Source organism: Aythya fuligula, chromosome 5 (assembly GCF_009819795.1).
Source record: "Aythya fuligula isolate bAytFul2 chromosome 5, bAytFul2.pri, whole genome shotgun sequence".
In the NCBI taxonomy this organism is placed as follows: Eukaryota; Metazoa; Chordata; class Aves; order Anseriformes; family Anatidae; genus Aythya; species Aythya fuligula.
In genome coordinates this window covers 53,926,829-53,947,723 of record NC_045563.1, presented here as the reverse complement: position 1 = coordinate 53,947,723, position 20,895 = coordinate 53,926,829, and the positions used below count along the sequence as shown (strand labels likewise).

At 44.4% G+C, this 20,895-nt stretch overlaps 1 protein-coding gene across 1 annotated transcript; it reads left to right on the top strand.

Annotated features, from left to right (window-relative positions):
- The first annotated feature begins 1,380 nt into the window (after positions 1–1,380).
- On the top strand, positions 1,381–20,268 carry FADS2 (fatty acid desaturase 2). Its single transcript, XM_032188247.1, has 12 exons — positions 1,381–1,807; positions 6,794–6,904; positions 7,660–7,857; positions 8,217–8,318; positions 9,166–9,291; positions 12,680–12,740; positions 13,239–13,315; positions 13,544–13,641; positions 16,045–16,141; positions 17,912–17,991; positions 18,893–19,018; positions 20,182–20,268. The coding sequence occupies exons 1-12, from the start codon at positions 1,601–1,603 to the stop codon at positions 20,231–20,233; spliced, it is 1,335 nt and encodes a 444-aa protein (XP_032044138.1). The 5' UTR covers positions 1,381–1,600; the 3' UTR covers positions 20,234–20,268.
- Positions 20,269–20,895: the final 627 nt, after the last annotated feature.

The following is a 20,895-nucleotide window of genomic DNA, read 5'->3' as shown; positions in this document are numbered from 1 at the left end:
CCGTGTAGGGAGCGTAGGTGGGAAGGAGGAGAGGAGAAAAAGATTTTTAATGATTCAGTCACTGTTCCCAGCAAGCCCATGGCAGCAGGAAAAACCAGAGCACGCTTATCCGTGCTTGCTCTAAACTAAGGCTGGTTCTGGACAGGAGCACAAGAGCACCAGGGCTGGAGATGCATCTTGAAGTTTCACTTAAGGAGGTGGTCTCTTATCTTATGTATAAGCTCCTTCTTTCAGCAGAAACATGGAGTAGATGGCTGAAGAGTAAATAAATGCATAGAATTTAAAACATTTGATAGTTTACCAAATGCTTCCCCCCCCCCCTACTTTTGCAGACACAGGGCTACTGAAACACAAGGCAAACGAAGGTCCAAGCCACTGAACCTAGCCTTGCTCTTGTCCTAAGATCTGATCATAGGGCAGAAAAACACTTCCATTCTCTTAACTCAAGAGGGGCAATCTGTAGACTAAAACGTTTGAACAGCTCATGTAGGAAGTCTGCTTAAAAACAGCTAGAGCCTCTAGAGAAAGGAATAATAAACCTTCCACTTACTAAAGCAAACAGCCACAAGTAAGGATACTTAGTGCCAGGAAAGCTGCAGATCATGACTGCCTTGCCCTGGAGAGCAGCCACAGATATCCCCAGATGTGAGATAGGCATCAGCGAAAACGCTGGCCCATTGTTTTTGCTCCTGCACTGCAACGCCTTGCATAACCTAACGACAAGGATTATTTTAGCATAGAGTGCCCCACGGCAAGGAAAAGGCTGCGCTTTCTCCCCTGTGAATAAAGCATCGCCCTGAGCGGGGGATCGTTAGCTGAGCCTGTTGTGAGCAGAACAAGCAGGTCTTGTGTGATGGAAGGAACTGTGGAGCCTGACAGCCTCTGAGTCTGCAGGGCAGAGCGAAACGATGTAAATTTCGGGCAGGACACCGATATCAAACATCCCCTTTTGAAGTGCAGCGCTAGCTGAGAAGTAAGGCAGTGATTCTCGGAGAGAAGAAAAAAAGAAAAAAGAGGAGGAGGGGGGAAAAAAAGCTTTTTAAAGCAGGAGCCAAAGTCCTGATGAAAAGAAAACGAGACAAAAAAAGAAGAAAAATGGGGGGAAAAAGTGGAGTTATGGGGAGGGGAAGAGGGGGTGCCTGCCCCAGCGCTGCTCGCCCCCCGGCGCAAGTCGCACCCCCGCGGGCTGGCGGCGCAGCCTGGCCGGCTGCCGGCTTTGCCCTTCGAAAGATCGGCCGAGACCAATGGCAGGGACCTGCTCGGGCTCGGGAGGGCCGGGATTGGTGCAGGAGCTCTGCTGATGCCGGGGGAAACCTCACCGGTACTGAATGCAGGAGGACGCGGGGGGTGCGGGAGCGGGGGGGGAATGGGCCGAGCTTCCCACGGAGCGGGGCTGTGTGCGAGGTGAAAGTACATCAGCGCCGGGAAAATTAGCCTAGGGGGCACTTCCGAGCCGGCTCCAGAGCCGAGAGACAAAGAGAAGGGAGGACATGAGCGCAAGGAAAGGGAGAGGGCAGGGGAGCAGCTGAGCGAAAGCGAGCGAGGGCAGCGCGGCCAGGTCCCCCCCGCTCGGCCAGAAGACAAAGAAGCGGCCGGCCCCATGGGGAAAGGGGGGGAGAAAGGCGAGGAGTCGGGGGAGTGCAAGGCGCAGATCCCCCTCTACACCTGGGAGGAGATCCAGAAGCACAACCTGAGGACGGACAAGTGGCTGGTGATAGAGCGCAAGGTGTACAATGTCACCCAGTGGGCTCACAGGCACCCGGGGGGCCACCGAGTCATCAGCCACTGCGCCGGGGAAGATGCCACGGTAAGGAGCGCACGGACACACGCGGGGCTGCCTCCAGGCTTCGCCAGCAGCCTCTGACAGGTCACTGCCATCCTCAGGGTTACTGAGAACGAGATTATTATTATTATTATTATTATTATTATTTTTTGCACAGCCTCCCTCTCCCCCAGCTCTCTACCACCTGCAGCTCAGCTCTGCTCTAGCACCGAGGAGCAAAGCGCTCGGCGCGCATCCATGCGACGCCTGGGCAGCCAGCTCCCTTCAGCCACGGGCAATAACATCTGGAAGAGTGGGTTGGTAAAAACTGCTCGGCTCTGCTTAAGCCCTGCTGCTTGTCTTTGTCTCTTGTCTGTGCTGTCTTTCGACGCTTCATAATCCAAGTGTCCCCAGTCTCCCCCTCTCCAGGGCGTAGTTACGCGAGCTACACCGAAAACAAACACAAGAAAGGGTTAAAAGAGTCCAGCCTGCATTTCAAAGATGCTTCTGTTGGACAGGGTGAGCTTGAGGCTTTAAAACAAGGAGCTTTTTAGCCTTTTCCCTGTGGAGAATTCTCGAGAAAATGTTGTTGCAGGTTTCTACAGGGCAAAAAAAAAAAAAAAGTTTGCTGCTGCTACAGCTGCTCCTATGCTTCATAGCTGGCTTGTTTCAGCTGCCTCTCGTGTTTCAGCAACTTTTAAAAGCAAAAAAAAAAGGAACAAAGTGTTTCAGAAAGTGTTGTCTGCAGTTTCTCCCAAAGCCACCTACTTCAGAAGCGCATACAGGGAGCGTGTCCTCACCCCCAGCACCAGCCCAGAGTTAATAAATTTAAGCTGCCTCAGAGCTTTTCCATGGGCATGGTAAGCAGCAGAAGGGATCAAGCTGTAACTTTAACTGTGTATCTGCCACGTCTCTTAACACTTTTATCAAGAAGGAGGCTGTGCATGTGACAGAATTAATCGGCAAGAATTACTAACATTTTCCTTTCCTTCTCCATCTGTCTGAGGTTTGTGGTTATTTTCCACTGGTTTCCTTAAAGCACTGAGATGCATTTTGGTGTTCCTGTCCCCTTCCAGTAAAATCTCTGAATGAAAAGCTTTCTCCCTCCAAAAGAAGTAGCTGGGTGAGGATTTTCTCCGGGCTGCATAAGTGCAGGGACTGCTAAAATCAGAGGAGCTGGGCTCCTGTCCCCAAGAATGCACTTTAATACCTCCACTAGAAACCAAAAATCATCTGCTAGTGTATTTGTCTCTGATCTTTGCAAGGGAAACTGAATCAGATTTGTGAGTCTACTACTGCTGGTCCTTCTAGCTTCCTCTACCACCTCTCCAGAGTACCTTGCATCTCACTATGCTCAGAGCATACTCCAAGAAGACGTGGTCTTAAGAGTGCTCTGAAATTGTCCCTTCCATCCCGAGCACTAAAATGGAATTGGTATCTGGATTCCAACTTTCCTATGGTGAATCACATTTTAATACAAAAAAAAAGAAATCTCACATTCAGAGTGAGAAATCCTTGTCCTTGAGTCTGTCAAGGCTTTACTAACAAGTTTCATTTTGAGTTGCAAGACATCACAAATGGAAGAGCTTAAGAGGAGGAAAAGGCAATGATAAAAACTCAGTTCAACATGTTTGCATTCCTAGTTCTTGAATGGCTTTCACCTTTCTGGAATTCCCCTTAGCATCACATGCAGTTAGGACCTACAGTCCAGCACAGGTGCACCAAAGGAACTTCAGCTACTTCTCCATTTATCTTTTACCAATACTCTGTAGGATCAGGTGTATCAATCTATCACGGACTGCCCACAAACAGACTCACTGAACTCTACACCCACGCTGGGGCTGCTCTAAAATAACTTGGTTGGTGATGTGTGAGCTAATTCATTTCAGGATGTTCACAAGATAGCTGACTGAAAAGCTCCATGACAGCTTTTATGCTCAGCATGTTCAGCTGATGTTGATCAGGTCAAGAGTGCCCAGGCTAGCTTACACATGAATTTTCCCTGCAAGTACTAACAATATTGGGCATTCGTTCATTTTAGGCCATACTTTAGGATACTGCTGAAGCACACCAGTCTGGGAGAACATGTTCTGGCATCACATTATGCACAATTGCTTTCAGTAAATGAACAAGGCTTAGAATATGAGCAGGCACCTTCCAGCATCTGTTTTAGGAATGTTCAAGGATGTGAAAGAATGTCTTTGCATTGACTGCACTGAGTACTTCAGTGCTTATGTACAGCTCATACCTCAATAAAGTAAAGCTTTTTTCACAAAAAGCAGCTGGGATAATTCCCACTTCCCATAAGACGCATCAGCTTACCTGGACAATAGACCACCAAACTGAGAGGTCAGATGTAAATATCACGTGGCATTTTCCAGAGTGTATCTTCCACCTTTTGCTCTCTATCTCCTCCAATTTGTAATTGTCCTCCAGGTTTGAGGACAATTACAAATTTCAAAACCTATTTGTAAAGGAGACACCTGAGATATAGCCAATCAAAAAGCAATTCTTCCTTCACCATATCTTTCTGCCTGATGATGGTAGGAGTATTAGGATATGTTATTCTCTTTCCTGCTTGGAGACTATACTGAAAAATCTCATCCTCTACCCATGCCAGTGATATGTATAGTATTTTTCAGTCACCCCCAGTGAAGGTGAAGCTTTCCTACTAACATCACTTTCTTCATGGAATAAGCTCAAGATGGCAGTGAAGTAGAAGACCAGTAGTATATAGTTTTAAGTAAGAACTGTGCTCTGACATGCATGCTTACATCTCTGACCAGTTTCAACCTTTACTTTTCAACCAACCAAGGAAGAAGGGTTCGGAGATGGAAGAGACCTCTCCCCAGAAAAGTCATGACAGAGCATGTTTAGAAAACAGATGTGCTGCTGCCATGGAAGCCTTAGGTGAACAGAAATACCTTCTAGGCAGTGAGGCAGAAGCTGCTGTTCTGAGTCACCTTGCCATTAACACTACATAAACCTGAGTGATCTCCATCATGGAGGTAAGGAGGTAGCCAGCCAGACCTCCAAGGATGGCTTTCCCCCATTAACTTGAACAATATTGAGAATATTCTTCAGTGCTTCCTCAGTGTTCACCCTCTATCTCTTTACCCTTTTTTTTTTTTTTTTTTTTTTAAACCTGTCATACTTTTCACCTCAAAATGGTACAACCTTGCAGCAGGTACAGTCAGATACTCACTTCCCCACTCTTTCTGGTCTTCCCTCCTCTTTCACACCTTCTGCAAATTATACCAGGGAAACTCAATACCAAGGAAATATACCAAAATATACCAAGGAAACTGCAGTAACAGCTTTGCTGGCCCTGGAGTTTTACCTTCATTTTGGCACCAATAAGGTAACACCAATAAATAACATAATGCAATCAGAAAGCACTGGTCCCACTCATGCTTGAAATTGGGATAAGTTTTACCAGTAGAATAGGGCAAACCGATCCAAATTTTCCCCCGTGATAACAGATAACGCTTTGTTTCTGAAATTGTTTCCGAATGGGATAGTTTGGACACTTAGCAATGTCATGAGAGCTGAGCTGAGAGTAACTAGAAAAGTCCAGTGCATTTCAGTTTGCCTCCCCCATCTGCTGTAATGACATTTTTTCTCCTTTTTGCATCTTCCCTCATAGCCTCTGGCATTTTTAAGCTTTTGTAATCTTTATTAATATTTATACATATATATACACTAATTAAAAAAACTGTTCTGTCCATCCTTCTGTTGATTCTCTTTTGATTCTATTATTCCTTTAACTTCAAGCTAAATGGCAGAGACCAGCTTTCACTCTCCTGCCTCTTACAGTGAAATGTCTATGGTCCAAGTATTACTTTGAGGCTCAATCCTAAATCTTGGAATAAGCTGAAAGTTTCAGAGGACTTTGGAACCAAAGTTGCTGGTGGTAATTACAAACACCAGAGCTGGCCCATCGGTGGAATTCAGCTCACAGGAAGGTCAGCTAGACACAATAAGCACTTTACAATCTGCCTTTCCCATTCAGAACAAGAGGTGAGATTTTAGCTGGTCCTTGGTTAGAAAATGGGACAGAAGAAGAAAGGCTGAAGCATGGTACTTCTGTTTTTGACCATAATCCAGTTGTACTTCCCTTACTCATAAAATTAACAATATAGGGATTGCAATACAATGAGAAAAGGAGATCATCATTGGTGAACTTTCTGTCCCTACTACTACCTTTGGGGTTAAAATTGAAGCCCCCCAAAAAATTTAACCCCTTTGGGGTTAAAATTCAAGCCATGTGAAATGAGGAATGTGCAAGACTTCACTAGCAGCAGATACATCAAACGTGTTCTCATCAGGTATCTGCAGACAAAAATACACAAAAAGATATGGAATGAGGAAGGAATAGAGAAAAAAAAGATATAGTTAGTGCACCAGATTCATAAATGATGTTGCATGGAATAATCAGGGTCTGAGATGGTCAATTTTAGAAAATTTAGATATGAAGAAAAGGACTTAAAAATAATACATAACAGTACCTTGATAGGGTTAAGCTTCTTTTTTTTTTTCCTTCTGATTTTGGTCCAAAAGGACCTGCACTTATTATCAATACCCTTGAGGGTATACCAAAGAGCTTGTTCAGTAAAACCAAAACCTATAGTGATCTATTAGATAAATTCATTCTCTTCCACTTTGCAATATGCTCTAGGTGAACACCAAATCAACCACACTCTAAAAACGCCCTCTCTTGAATTGCCTCCATGCAGCAGACTTTCAAAGGGTATTTATATCCTAGAGGGGATTTGCACAAACTCCTACTGGCCTGCCTTCCAAGGGAATTAGCAGGACTTAGGTATTCAGGTGCTTAGGAAGTTTCCTGAGGTGCCTTTCTCCATCTGCCTAGATAGCATCCCAGTTCTCACTGTTTACCTTCTACCAGGTAAGCAAATTCAGCAGCCTCTAGCAGAAATCTTCTCTAGTAGCAGTACTACGTTGGATCCTAGAGATGGAAGTCAGTCCAGCTAGTCCTGAATCTCACATTTACTCACATTTCTGTTCCAGGATGCATTCCAGGCCTTCCATATCAATCCCACCTTGGTGCAAAAGTTTCTTAAGCCATTACTGATCGGAGAGCTTGCTCCAGGGGAACCCAGCCAAGATCGAGATAAAAATGTGAGTATTTCTTCTGAGCTGGGGTTTATTGTGGGCATACTCCACCACTTTTTTCCCCTCTCAGGATGTTCTCCAAGATGTGGAAAAAACACCAGACAGATTGTAAAGGTGTCTTCAGTACAGGCAGCTGCAGAGAAAGAGAAAGCAGCTGAACACCTCTGTGCAGCAATGTGCATGGATAAAAATGTGTGTGAGAGGGAGCTGAAACATTAAGACTTCTGTACAGGTGTTTGTGCCATGAGTGGCACAGCAATAGTTAATCATGGTTGAGGTGAAACAGATGTCCCATTTCAGTGGGTGTGCTTAAGAAGGAGCAACCCAACAAGTACCTTTTCCATCCATCCCGTATCCTTCAGCCAGCCCTTAGGTGCTCATCACAGAAGGTTTGGAATTATGCTTACGTAATAGGACTGAATTCTCTCATTCTCCAGCTCTCTAACACTTGTATAGTTCATTCAGACTAGAGTCATCAGCAGATATGACGACATAGCAAGGTAGTGCTGCTGATTCACAGAATTCTCCTAGCTCAGGGTGCAAAAGGTCAGGACCCAGGCTGAGGCCAGCCAGGGTGTTGATTCATAGGAAAGTGCTATGAAAAGCTAGAAAGCAGTGTGAATATGGAGATTAGTACTTCCTTACTTCTGGGGTAGCCAACCAAAGCAAGAAACAGCCAAGGTCCTTAGGATGGAGCCTTCCCTGGACACATTCAGACTTACTCACACGCTGCATGCTGTGTCTTACATGTCCATTTGCAGCCCCAGCTGGTGGAGGATTTCCGGACCCTGAGGAAGACAGCAGAGGACATGAATTTATTCAGAGCAAGCCCTTTGTTCTTCTCACTTTACTTGGCTCATATCATTGCACTGGAAGCTTTGGCTTGGCTAATGGTTTCATACTTTGGCACCGGGTGGATCACAACTCTCCTCCTTGCCTTCATCCTTGCAACTTCCCAGGTAAGAAGCAGTAGGCACAGAGCATACCGGGTACTCAAGGAGGTCAACGTGCACTGAACTTTTCTTGTTAGACCTAGGAACTAGGAAAAACATTCACATCTGCCCCCATCGTGCCTTCTGGCTGCCCCTGGTGCTTTTGCATCACACATTTTTCTTGCCCCTTGCACCTTTCATTCTCCAGGAGATGGAGGCACTGATCTCTTCTCCCTGAAGACCATCTATAACACCTCAGGCTGGATATTAGGAAAAGGTTCTTCAATGAGAGGGTGGTTGAGCACTCAGGCTCCCAAGGGATGTGGTCTCAGCACTGAGCCTGCCAACATTCAAACACTTATCTGATTTATTTTCCATCATCCCAGGCCCAGGCAGGGTGGCTGCAACATGACTTTGGACACCTGTCTGTCTTCAAGAAGTCTTCCTGGAACCACCTCGTCCACAAGTTTGTGATTGGACACCTGAAGGTAAAGGTCACTGGGGACACAGGGCACTGTGGAAATAGCTGCAGTCACTTTGACTGCATCAAAGCAGGAAACTGCAGCTCTCAGCCTTTCCACAGGGAGCAGATGCAGAGAGGAGAAGTCAGTGAGCAATTGCACACGGAGCTGCTGTACAGAAGAGAGAGATATGAGAGCACAGCTACAGCTGTTACAGAACACAGCGATTCCACCAACCTCAGTAGAACTGCTCTAATTTATAGCAGCTGAGGACAGAGCTCACTAAATTGCATAAAACACTGTTTTAATACCCTGTCATATTTTCTACTTGCTTCCCACTAAGGTTTAGTATTTTTTAAGTGTCCCATCCTGATATATCCCATCCATTCCAGGTATTATCAGAATTAAATCATGGGCAAGGTCCAAAGCAGACAAGCATTTCAGCACCCACTTGCAGTAGGAACTTAAGTGGGGTAGTACATACTTTTGCCCATTCTCCCAAGCCTACTTTGTATTGCCTGGCTCCTCCTGCTCAATAGAGGGAAAGCAGCAGCAACAGTCAGTAAGACACCAAGTGGAAATAGCCTACCATTCAGCTATTACTAGCAACCTCACTTGTAGGAAGACATTGTGAGATGCAAGTCACCGAGTGTAGCTTTATGGCCTGTTCTTTCAAATTATTTGATCTTTAGTGAGGGCAAAGCAGTCTGGCATAGCTGGCACGGGCCCTCTGAAACCAGCAGTCTCATAGTAACTGCCACCACAGCCGCCTACTGCTATTACAAAAGCAAATATTAGTTTGGGCACAGAGTTGCACTGTTTTAATGCAACTACCACTAGAGGAACTGTGGATTAACTCCCTGTATCTGCCCAGGGCGCCTCTGCCAACTGGTGGAACCATCGTCACTTCCAACACCATGCCAAGCCCAACATATTCAAGAAAGACCCAGATGTGAACATGCTGCATGTTTTTGTCCTTGGAGAAACACAGCCTGTTGAGGTAAGGCAAAGTGGGGGAAAAAAAGTGGAAAACTATTATCCCAAAGGGCTTCAGAGAATGCTCATGCAAAAAACAGGAATTAGTGAACGTTGCTGGACATGACTTATGTAGTCAAGACTTCCAGCAATGCTGAAAAAGGACATGCTTCTCCCAGGGACTTTGTCTGTCAGTGTCTGACAGGAGTTTGGCCTTTATACCCTCCTAAACCTTGGGTTGAAGAGCAGGATTGACTGTATAGTTCCCTATCCATTTCCTATATTGATCACAGGAAAAAATATTTGGGGATAGGTTGGGAAAAGCCTTGAAGATGGGACCATAAAGAATGTAGAAAACTGCTAAAGAAAACTTCATTCTGCTGTACTGAAATATCAACATAAGGGGAAAATGTGGTGTTTCTCGGTACTTCATCAAGAATATTTCAAAACTGATCTTCCATTTCCACAGAAAATATCTTCCAATATTACCCCAGTTGTGCTCCAGATTATCTTGACAATGTCCTCTCCACTGGAGCCTTTGCCATGCATGTGCGGGAATATTGTATTGCTTGCATACACACAGAAATTTCCTCCTGCTTTTTTTTTTTTTTTTCCTTTTTTCTATTCTTTTTTTCTTTTTCTTTTTTTCCTTCTTCTACTTGAAGCACAATCTGTGGAGATTTTGACTTGATCTGAGGGTGTAAGCCACCAAAGCTGATCTGATTTGAACAGGTAAAGTATATGGAAAGTTTCTGCTGGTAGAAGCTAGTCACAAATGATCACACTCTTACCTCACTGTGGAGATCTTCAGACATCATCTAACCCTGAATTTTACATTTTACCCAAAAAATGGGGTCAGGACCAGACCAAATGTGAACTCTTTGGGTTACTCTAGGTTACTGCAGTCATCAGCTAGAACTGTTTTCTTACACTATGTACCAACATGCTGCCCACTGAATAACAGGCCATGTTAAGGTATTTTGATTCCACCTGTCCATTCCTAGAGCCAAAATACTTACTGTCTATTTTACAAAAACCTACACAAAGAAAATAAGCCATTGGTCTTTAAAAAAGAGCATTTCTACCTAAAACAAAACCAACACCAACCCAGGGAAATATAAAATGAAAAAACCTAATGCTTTCTCAGCTTTTACCCTGTTAAGAAAGTAACCCCAGACATATGCTGGGGACACACGTGCTGGTGTATGGTCATGTACAGAGAATGTCTTGCACACACAGAATTTAGGATGCAGAAAGGTCTCTTGCATATGATTAAAATGGAAGACCTCTGGAGTATACAAAAGCCAGTATCTAGAGCATGTAAGTCAGTATTAAGCTCTTCACTGTATTGGTACATCCCATTGGAAAATGCTGTGCCTGAAAACTGTTTTTTAAAGTAGACCATGATTCTACCACTTAAAGGAAGAACTGAAGATGTAGGCATTTGTAATAACAAGGAAAACTAGGTCTCTCTCATACATCTGAAATGTTAGGTTAGTGTCAGTTTATCTCAATATTCTCTCACACTTGCACATAATCCTTTTCTACATGATCCAAAGCACACTGCCTTTTAGAGCTCAGAGCACAGTGAATTCCTTTTCAGTAATCTTATACTGCCCAAAGTTTAGCCACTATTTCCTGCAGGCTACAAAATTTTCGTGGCCATGAATAGACAGAGTAGAGAGACAGAGGAAAACAGAATGGAGATGAATGGACATCACAGAGCTGGTGATCAGCCCATGGGGAAGGAACTGACAAGTGGAGAGGGAAGCAATGGGGAAAGCAAGTCAGAGGCCATAAATAAAAATAAAATAAAAATAGTGGGGAGCTCTGCTAGACAATAACGCAGTTCAGGTGACTTATGGTCTGAGGACAGCAGGCAAAACTCTTAGGGCCTCCCTGTGCAGGAGACCCACAAGGGCAATGCATATCAGAGGACAAACCCAAAAAAGAGAAGCAGCACAGTATCTGTCAGAAACATCTGAGGGGGCAGTTATATAGATATCTGCACACACACTCAGGGAACAACCAGCTGTATTGCTTCAAATCGGCCAGGAGGTCACCACAACCTTGGCTTTGGAGATGTAGTATAAGTGGGAAGAGGACTGTTTATAATCCCTGTTCTTTCGGTCTGCTCTGACCAGCAAGCATACTGGAAATTCACTGGGCTCTCCAGTCCCACGCTCAACCCTCAGGATTACCAGGAAGCTCTTTCTACTGTATAACCAGAACATCCCATCATGAAGTTTAATGAGACAGTTGCAGCTGTTCACTAGGAACTACAGGGAGAAATTCAATTCCTCTTTGGTCAGCCATCACTGTTCAGACTTAATCTGTTACATATTTGTTTTCCTGCTGCTCTTTGTAGCAGTATATCTTCACTTCCAAAATCCACTGATACCAGTAATCTCCTGATTGCAGCAGACTTCCAGTACAACCCATTACAGGGTGCAGGCACCTGAGTGCACTGCCCTAAGTTCCATGTGCTACAGCTTATTTATTGGTGCTACGAGGCTTACACTCACTGCAAGTTGCTATGCTGGAAGCAAAAACTGTGAGTTCACAGCAAATTAGCTCCTTGTATCAACATTGTTAGAGCTCAAAAAAAAAGATACTTCTGTGTAGCTCTATGTAAGAAGATACAGTTAGGAGACCAGGTGCTCTTGGCTCCTTGTTTTCACTGAAGAGAAATGGGCACCTGCAAGAAAACAACAAAGGTCTAAACCTGCCTTTTGGGGAGCTTCTCTGCATCTGCTGTCCATAGGTGAACCACACTAACACAGCAATCAGTGCAGAACATCTCAGTGACAACACTGTAATTCTTACCATATCAAACTAGTGACGCAGACATTATAGATTGAAACGTATCTGTTTGAATTATTGTCACATGAGCAAAGGGCCACACTGGTTTTCCCACTGCTGGTAAAGTAAGGTTTTACAAGCCGCCAGGGCTCATGGGGCTGATGGCTGCAGAAGCCAAAATGGATCAGTGAAGGACATCTGCATGGAAGACTAACCAAGGTTCACTGCCTTGCTCTGCCATTGGTATCCTGCATAATGACTTACCTAAGGTCATATTTCTCTATGCATAAAATTTGTGTTGATAATAACAAAGATAATAGCAAGTCTTAGCACAGCTGCAGGCATGGCAGAAGGTGTAGAAATGCACGGAAATGCCCCCAGGCGCACAACAAGAAATTATCTGAACATCAAGACAGAGGGCTTTAAAAAGAAATTTACACATAGCACAATTATGAAGTCATGATATTTAACCATAGCAAAACACTGCCTAGCTTTCCTGCTGTGGGAGTTCGGTCAGAACTCTCCAGACAATAAAGAAGCATTGCAGGGAATCTTCTCTTACATGTGGGGGTCATAGTCCGAGACTGAGCTTTCTTATCTGTGTCCTGCAGTATGGCAAGAAGAAGCTGAAGTACCTGCCTTACAACCACCAGCATGAGTACTTCTTCCTCAGTGAGTATCTGCACCATGCTCCTCCTTTTTCCCTTTGGTGAGGGGAACTGAAAGTCTGTTGAACTTTCCAGCCCCTCCTGCATTAGCAGAGCAACTTGTTAAAGTCTCAACTCGTCTTGCCCTTCCCAAGACCTCCAGTCTCATTAATGGTCTACCTGTGCAGGTCTCTAAATCAGCTGGGAATTTCTCACTGATATCCAAGAGTCTTTCACATTGCCAGCTAGGCAAGCAATTGAGACTGGGAAGTAATCTCTGTGTGAGAGGCTCAATGTAATGACTGCATGTGGTCTGTTGATGCTCTTTGATACGTCAAGATGAACACTTGTGAACCAGAGCCTCCTTTCTTCACTGAAAGGCAACTGCCCCCATCACCAGTACATCACCTCCATTACCAGTGCTCGGACTTACCTCGAAATAGTCCCTAAATCACTGGGTCACTCTCATGTCATGTGCTTTTCTGCCTCTCTGATGTCCAAAATATTTCCCTTTGCTTTGCAGTCTTCCCACCTCTGCTCATCCCCGTGTATTTCCAAATCCAAATCATCTCAACCATGATCAAGCGCAGGTTCTGGGCGGTGAGTGAAATGTTTTGTCAGTGTTTGTGGGGTCCAGCTGGCTCGTAGGAAATTACACTTGAGTAGGGAGAGTGGCCAGACATCTCTCCACCACAAAGAGACCTGGCAAAGGGAGGGTATGAAGGGATCACACTTTTCTGCTAATTTCCCAATGTCCTCACCGTTACCAGCAGAGCCATGCTGTATGAAATAGGCTAAGAGATGCCTGATTTTTCTGTCTTCCCCTAGGACCTAGCCTGGGCCTTCAGCTACTACATGCGCTATTTCATCACATACATCCCATTCTATGGCGTTCTGGGATCCCTGTCTCTCCTCACTTTTGTCAGGTAGGAGATACGGGAGCTCCCTGCTGCTCTCCCCTCCCTCCAGCGTTGGGCTGAGCAAGTCTCAGCTCTGCTATGGGCCCCATGCCTTGCCCGTTTAGGTTCTTTGCAGTCATTTACCTCACTGTGCATTATCCTGGATATTCTCAGTGCCTCACGTTCTCCGTATCATCTCCCAGTGCTGTTTCCTCTCCGCAGAGCTGGAGCTGGTGCTTAGCACTTGTGATGGTTCAGCCAGGATGCTCCTTTCTTTCCTCATTCCCCATGATGCCTGATTCCAACACTTCCATGCATTTTCCACATTGTCTAAAGCTGGACAAAGCACCTCGAGCCTCCCTCTTCCCAGCTCACTGGGAAGGTAATTCAGGAGCCCTCCTGAGCACCATTTCTCCCAGTGCAGGAGAATGCATGGCCTGTACATTACATGCACACATCATTGCTTCTACACAGAGGCCATGGCCTCCAAAAGCTGTTTCACACCACAGATCAGTGTTTCTGTCCCTACACTCCAGTCCGAGCCCTCCAAAGCAGCCTCTCACCTCTCAGTATATCTGTGGAGAAGTGCTTGTTGCGTATCTTGATTTTTGACTGGTCTTCTGGCCATTTATCATTAGCAGACCTCATGAAGAGCTGCTCTTAGTACACCAAGAGTATTAATTTGATTACTGCTGTATGATTAATGAATGGAAAATTCTGTGAGAGGCACAAAAACATGAACTACAAGCATGAGCTGCCAAAATGAATCAGGCATGGCAGGGCTTTGGAGACTTACTCACTGGATGGTTACACCATTCCAGGTAGCAGCACCAAATACATATTTCTATCTTGTATGTGATATCTGCAGCTTTTCTGGCTAGTACCAAAGAAAGGCATTTAGTCCCACAGCCAGCATTAGTTTTAGGAAAGCATTTCATCACAATGAAAAATATTTTCTAAACAAACATATAAATAAATGTAGAGTACAAAGAAATAGCAACAGATGCACAGAAACCTTCACAAAACATGGAGATTTGCCTCAAAAAAAAAAAAATAATGTCACTGTTCATGACTTAAGTTTTCATAGCCTCAAACCACTTCAGTCCAAAGAAAAATGGGAACTACAAAAGATACATATTCATGTAAATGCATAGCCAACATCTTTGGTCTGGAATCAAGCTGACAAATTGACAACAACTGACCTATTATTTCAAAAATGTTAATGTTTTGATTAAGCTAAAAATGCAACAAGGCAAATATTCCCCTTGCAAAATTGTTTCTAATTAATCATGAAGATTCATCAGGAGATAGTTCCCTGTTAATAATAGCTCTGTTATACTTGAGTCAGGAAGAGGAGAGCCCCAGGAGCTTTAGGGAACAATGTTCCTTTGTACTCAGCTCTCCCATTGCTCAGAGAAATAAGGATACGTAAGGAGGGTCTTCACTTTCAATCAAAATATGTAAGGTATAAAGTTAAACAAAAACATCTAGTTTTCTTTTGACCCTAGACACGAGTAGTTTGTTGAAAGTTGAGATTGTTCTAAATAGCTGATGCATGACATAAGCAGTCTCATTCATCCTCTAGAAGCTAGACTAAAATACTGAGGAAAAACAAATACCCATCAAAATCCAGACTTCGAAACATTTCCGAAACCACTCTTTAATTAGCATACTCCAGTCTGTGATTATATGCAATTACTGCTGGTGAAAGCAGAGATTCAGATCATCTGCTACTTTAGAAATCAAGCCTAAAGACTAGAACAAAGATGCTCCTGGATAACTACCTTGCATACATCTCAGTCTCAGCATAGAAAACCTGCATTGGATAAAGTGCATTGCTGCAGACTGTTCTACGAGGGCTAAAAATGTAGTTTTAATACCATAAGCAACAAATAAGCCACTTTAAAGTGATTGCCAGCCCACGCCAGACTTCAGAATTACAGTAAAGGTACAGAGAGAGCAAAGGTGGGACCCCCAGTGTGATAAAATTAACACCAATGGGCACATGGATTTTTAAAAATAATCTGTATCCAGCAAGCAACTGGAAAAATAAAAACAGTTCAGAGAACTTCTAATGAGGGCTCGGTTGTTTTGTTTTGCTTTCAAGTACTTGGATCATCCTTACTTACAGAAAGGCAAAATTAGCAAGAAAGATCAATCTGTTTCTGAGGAAGGAGAGGGATAGCTCAGTAGGATGTCCTTCTGCAAAGGTAATCATAATTGCATTAGTCCCAGAGTTATAAAGACAGAGAAATTCATTGCAGAAGTGATTCTCTGTAGTTTCCCTAGGTAGAGGGTTGTTTACTTCCATACCTTGGAGTAAGACTTTCCTCACATGCAGCATCTCCTGTTGCTCCCTATAAACCACAGATTACCTGAGATCCTGGTCTGCAATATCAATTGTTGTGCTTTTTCTGTTTGTTTCTAAAGGTTTCTGGAGAGTCACTGGTTTGTGTGGGTCACCCAGATGAATCACATTCCAATGGAAATTGATTCTGAGAAACACAAAGATTGGCTCAGCTCCCAGGTAACTAACTGGGAGGGAAAAACAAGATCTCTGACTCCACTCCCCCCAAACTGGATTAGAAATTTACTCAAAACAATGGATGGATTACCACTATTCCCAAGTAGTCTCCCCCCAAAAAAATATACAAAATACTAGTGCACAGTCTCTATCCATGACCTGTCCCGTAAAGTTCTTCTCCCAGAGTCAGTAATGCTGATTCAAGACATGGAAGCCCAAACTTCTGTTTTAACTTTGACAATTAAAAGATTTCTTTGTTGTTCTTTTTCATTTGAGGCAGGATCAGGTCCAAGAATGATTTGACCTTCCTGTGGTATTTGTAGGCACACATGAGCAAATAGAAGAGCCTCAATGAAAATCAACAGTTAACGTTAAACGCTATCTTTGGCTGCTGAAAATCAATGTGCTGAAAATATATCAACCCCAGTTGAAGAGAGACCTCAGTATATTTCTAAAGTTTATAGTTTTCTAAGGGAATAAGGACAGGAATAAAAACCAGCTGCTTTCTGAATCTCTTTATCGCCTAGTAAGATAAATGCACTGAAAGTATACCTCTTATCTGTAGTAGACCAAGTCCCATTCAGCCCCAGAGGACAGTGACAGTAACTTTGACACTGGCTATGTGAGTTTTGTATAACTGAGCTGGGAGAAGAAATAACCTCACGTTAACCAGTATAAGTAGTAATTGTGGTTGTTAGTGGGGTCTTGAACACGGGCTTTCAAAGTCTGCCAGGCAATTTCATAGAATTACAGAATAATAGAATACTCTTTTGAGCACCTTGATGTCCTTCTTGTAGCGAGGGGCGCAAAACTGAACACAGTACTCGAGGTGCGGCCTCACCAGAGCCGAGTACAGGGGGACAATCACCTCCCAGGTCCTGCTGGCCACACCGCTTCTGTTGCAAGCCAGGATGCCGCTGGCCTTCTTGGCCACCTGAGCACACTGCTGGCTCATATTCAGCCGACTATCAATCAATACTCCCAGGTCCTTCTCTGCCTGGCAGCTTTCCAACCACTCATCTATCAGCCTGTAGCGCTGCTTGGGGTTGTTGTGCCCCAGGTGCAGGACCCAGCACTTGGCCTTGTTAAACCTCATCCCGTAGGCCTTGGCCCATCAGCCCAGTCTGTCCAGATCCCTCTTAGACCTTTTTGACACTGACACAATTTTATGACAACTTCAGGGATGGGAAAAATACATTTCCTGTGGTAACCGTGTAGCAATCACAGTTTAGCCAGTTAGAAGTCCAGGAGGATTTTAAGACTACCTAACTTTGCAATCAAATATATTTTTATAATAGCAGGGGTAGCTAAGAAATATTTCTCTATTATTGAGATCTTACACTTAAAGCACACTGGACGATAACCAGATGGGATGGGGAAAGGAGGCTTCCTGCGTCTCTGTGTTTTTTCTTCCTCAATTTCCCATCTTGGTACTGTTTTTAACCATCTGATCTTCAACTAGATAGACTGAGATTTAGGAGCCTCTAGTTGGGCTGATGTGTTACCAAATGGGACTGTTTCCCTGTCCTTTGACCACTGTTCAAACCTGTAAAGGCACTGTCAGCACGACAGCTGACAGCAATCCCTGAAGGAGGATTAAAGCTGCCCTTGCTGCGATCAGGTAGCTCAGAAGGGCAGCCTTCTGCGCTCTGACAGCTCAGCAGTGGGGTAAGACACATTTCATTCTCTTACCTAGCACAGAGAAGAGGAGCTTTGTGCTGATTTCAGGGCGAGGCTTCACTAATATTCACTGCTGCTTTCTTGCCTTCGCAGCTGGCAGCCACTTGCAACATCGAGCAGTCCTTTTTCAACGACTGGTTCACCGGGCACCTGAATTTTCAAATTGAGCACCAGTGAGTATGGACCCAGCATCATTTGGTCATTACCAGATTGTCACAACACTGAACTCGAGGCAGGGAAAACTCTGCTAAAGACATGTGAGATGGGACAGAATCGTAGAAAAGCCCAGGTTGTAAGGGCTCAGAGATCACCTGCTCCAACCCTTCATGGTAAAAGCAGGGCCTGGACAAGATATAGATGCTTTGGACTTGTATCCTAAGCTAACTACTTGAACTTTCATATCCATTTCGGAAATTTCCTCTCCCTGACTAAAAGGACTTCAGTGTTTCATAGCTAGAGGCACCTGTGTAGGACTGCATACACTGCTGAGCACCAGGTTTCAGGAAAGATTAAAACCAGTGCCATGCCTGGTCTTCCCATTACCAGTGACAAATCAAAATATAAAAGAGATGCTTTCTAGGGTAAAGCTGACTGTTTTGGAAGCCAACTTAGGAAATCTTCATTGAAAAGTACAGGGCAAGGTGATCCCAGATTCTAATACCTGCTTCTCAGTTCCACAAGCTTCCAGGGATGGAAAACAGGTTCACTGACTATCCAATCTGGCAAGAAAATGAGTTCTGCCCAAAGGAAACAGACAGCTCTTTCCTCATTCCTGCTCCCCTCGCATTCCAGCTGTGTCCTTTTCTGCATAAATTGACTTTCATTCTCTCTCTTGAACACAGCTTTGTTCTGAGACACAACAGCAGCAGAATGAATGCATTCAATTTTCACGAGCTACTTGGAAGCAGAGGACTGTAAAGCATGGATCTCTCTGCCTCTTTTTCTTTTGTCTACTTGTACAGTTTGAGGAGGAGACATTATTAATTAGCCCCTATGAGGAGGCAGACAAAGATGCCCATCCCTTGGGATTAGTCTCTAGAGTTTTCTCATGTTTGTTTTCTCTCTCTATTCAAGCCTGTTTCCAACAATGCCACGGCACAATTTCTGGAAAGTCAAACCTTTGGTGAAGTCATTATGTGCCAAGTACGGAGTCCAATATGAAGAGAAGCCTCTTGGAAAAGCATTTGTAGACATAGTTGGGTAAGGTCCTTTTAATTCCTGCAGCCTGCAATTCCTTGCTATATAAACATCCTAGGTACTTTCCTACAGAGAATTCAGGACACTACAGACCCTTTAAAGACAGCATGTCAGTATTTTGTAACCTGGTTTCACTAGGGCAATAACCTTCATATCACAATCCAATAAACACCTGCAAAAATGTTTTTTTTTCAGCAGAAGTGACACAGCTCCACTGATAGAGTGGAGCAGCCTCAGGTGACAGCAGTTGGGAAGCTGCTTCACAACGTCATGGGAGAAGAAAGAACTAGCCCCAGAGCAGCTTCTGTCAAAGTACTTGGTGAAACCAGCAATCAGATCAGCACTAAACTGATTTCATAGGGACTTTTTAAGCTCTATCCTTCTTAAATGCTGTTCTGATAGCTGGTGATTCTTGCCTTTGGAAGCTGGCAGCACATCTTCGGGCTGCAAACTGAGGAATCGAAGGGGAATAAATCAGGTTATAGCCCATGCCATTTCCTATTTGAGCCGTGCTAGCAGCAAAGGACTGTTCCCTAAGAGTATAGGTGAAGATCAGTCTAATAGACCACCCTCAGGCAGGCTGTGTTCGTGTTTGTGACTCGGTTACCCCAGGTGGAATAATTCATGGCACGGAATATAAGAAGCTATTCTGCTGTCCATGGACCTCCCCTAAGTCGTCAGTCTCAAGAAAGCCATTCTAAGCAAATACAAATCCAAGCAGATTGGCCCCAAAATGCAGAAGGGCTGAAAACTGTTCCCAACCCTCCTTCGGCCCCATCGTGCAATTAGCACAGGAAAATCCACCCAACACAGAGACACAGGGGGATTATAGCCAGCACCCTAAAAGGCAGAGTTCATGTTCCTATGCAAGTTTACAGTAAGCACCTCAGCAATTGCTTGCCCTTCCAACAGAGCTGGAATAGGAGGAACTACAGCTGGTACAAGGGGCATCACCTGAAGATCTTGCTCTTTGAGTCTGAAACTTTTAACACCAAAACAGCTAGCTCCTCTTACCATAGCTGATATACTGAGAAAAGACATTGAATATCCTAAGGATTCATGCCCAGATTCAGTAACAGACTAATCCTTTGTAGGAACAAAACAACAGAGGCAAGATTCACAAGCCAAGCAAACTTCTCTATGGTTTTTTTTTTTTCTTCCCACAGGTCCCTAAAGAAATCTGGAGATCTATGGCTGGATGCTTACCTCCATAAGTGAACATGAATCTTAAAGGGGGGTGTGAGTGACCGGGAGGGCTGGGGTGGGTGGTGAGGGGGGGAATCACGCGTGTCTTTTACTGCTAGATTTCAGTCTGTATCTACGTGCACAGTTTGAGTGGAGTTTCCTGTCTTGTGAACTGCTACTGGTATGAGCTCAGGCAGCTAGTTAAACCCAGACAGATTTAAAACGTGCTCGGCATAGTCTTCAGAGGATGAGACCCAGTGCCTGCATTGCACGGAGTGGAAGGCTGGGGTAGATTGGAGAGGAGGACCTAAAAAGGGGGCATTTACCATCTGCCCTCCACCTTCTCTTCATTAAAGATTTATTCTAGCTCTACCTAGAACACACAAGCCCTGACTTACAGGCACATATGACTTGTTGGATGTCACCTCATGCCTTTTTTTAATCCGTGCTTGTGCAAAAGAGGCACTCAGAAGAGAGTTTCACTTCAAAATAACACAGTCTGTGCTCACCACCACAACAGGAGCTCAGGGGGGCTGTGCTCCCTGCCAGCTCTGCCTGCAGGAATCACACTCCGTGGGGACCAGCAGCTGCTGTATGGTGCGGCTTTCAGTCCTGCTCTGAGCCCTACTGTGCCTTTGTTGGTTTCTCTGTTTCCTCTCCTGCCTTTCTTTCTCTAATCATAGCAGCACTTCAGT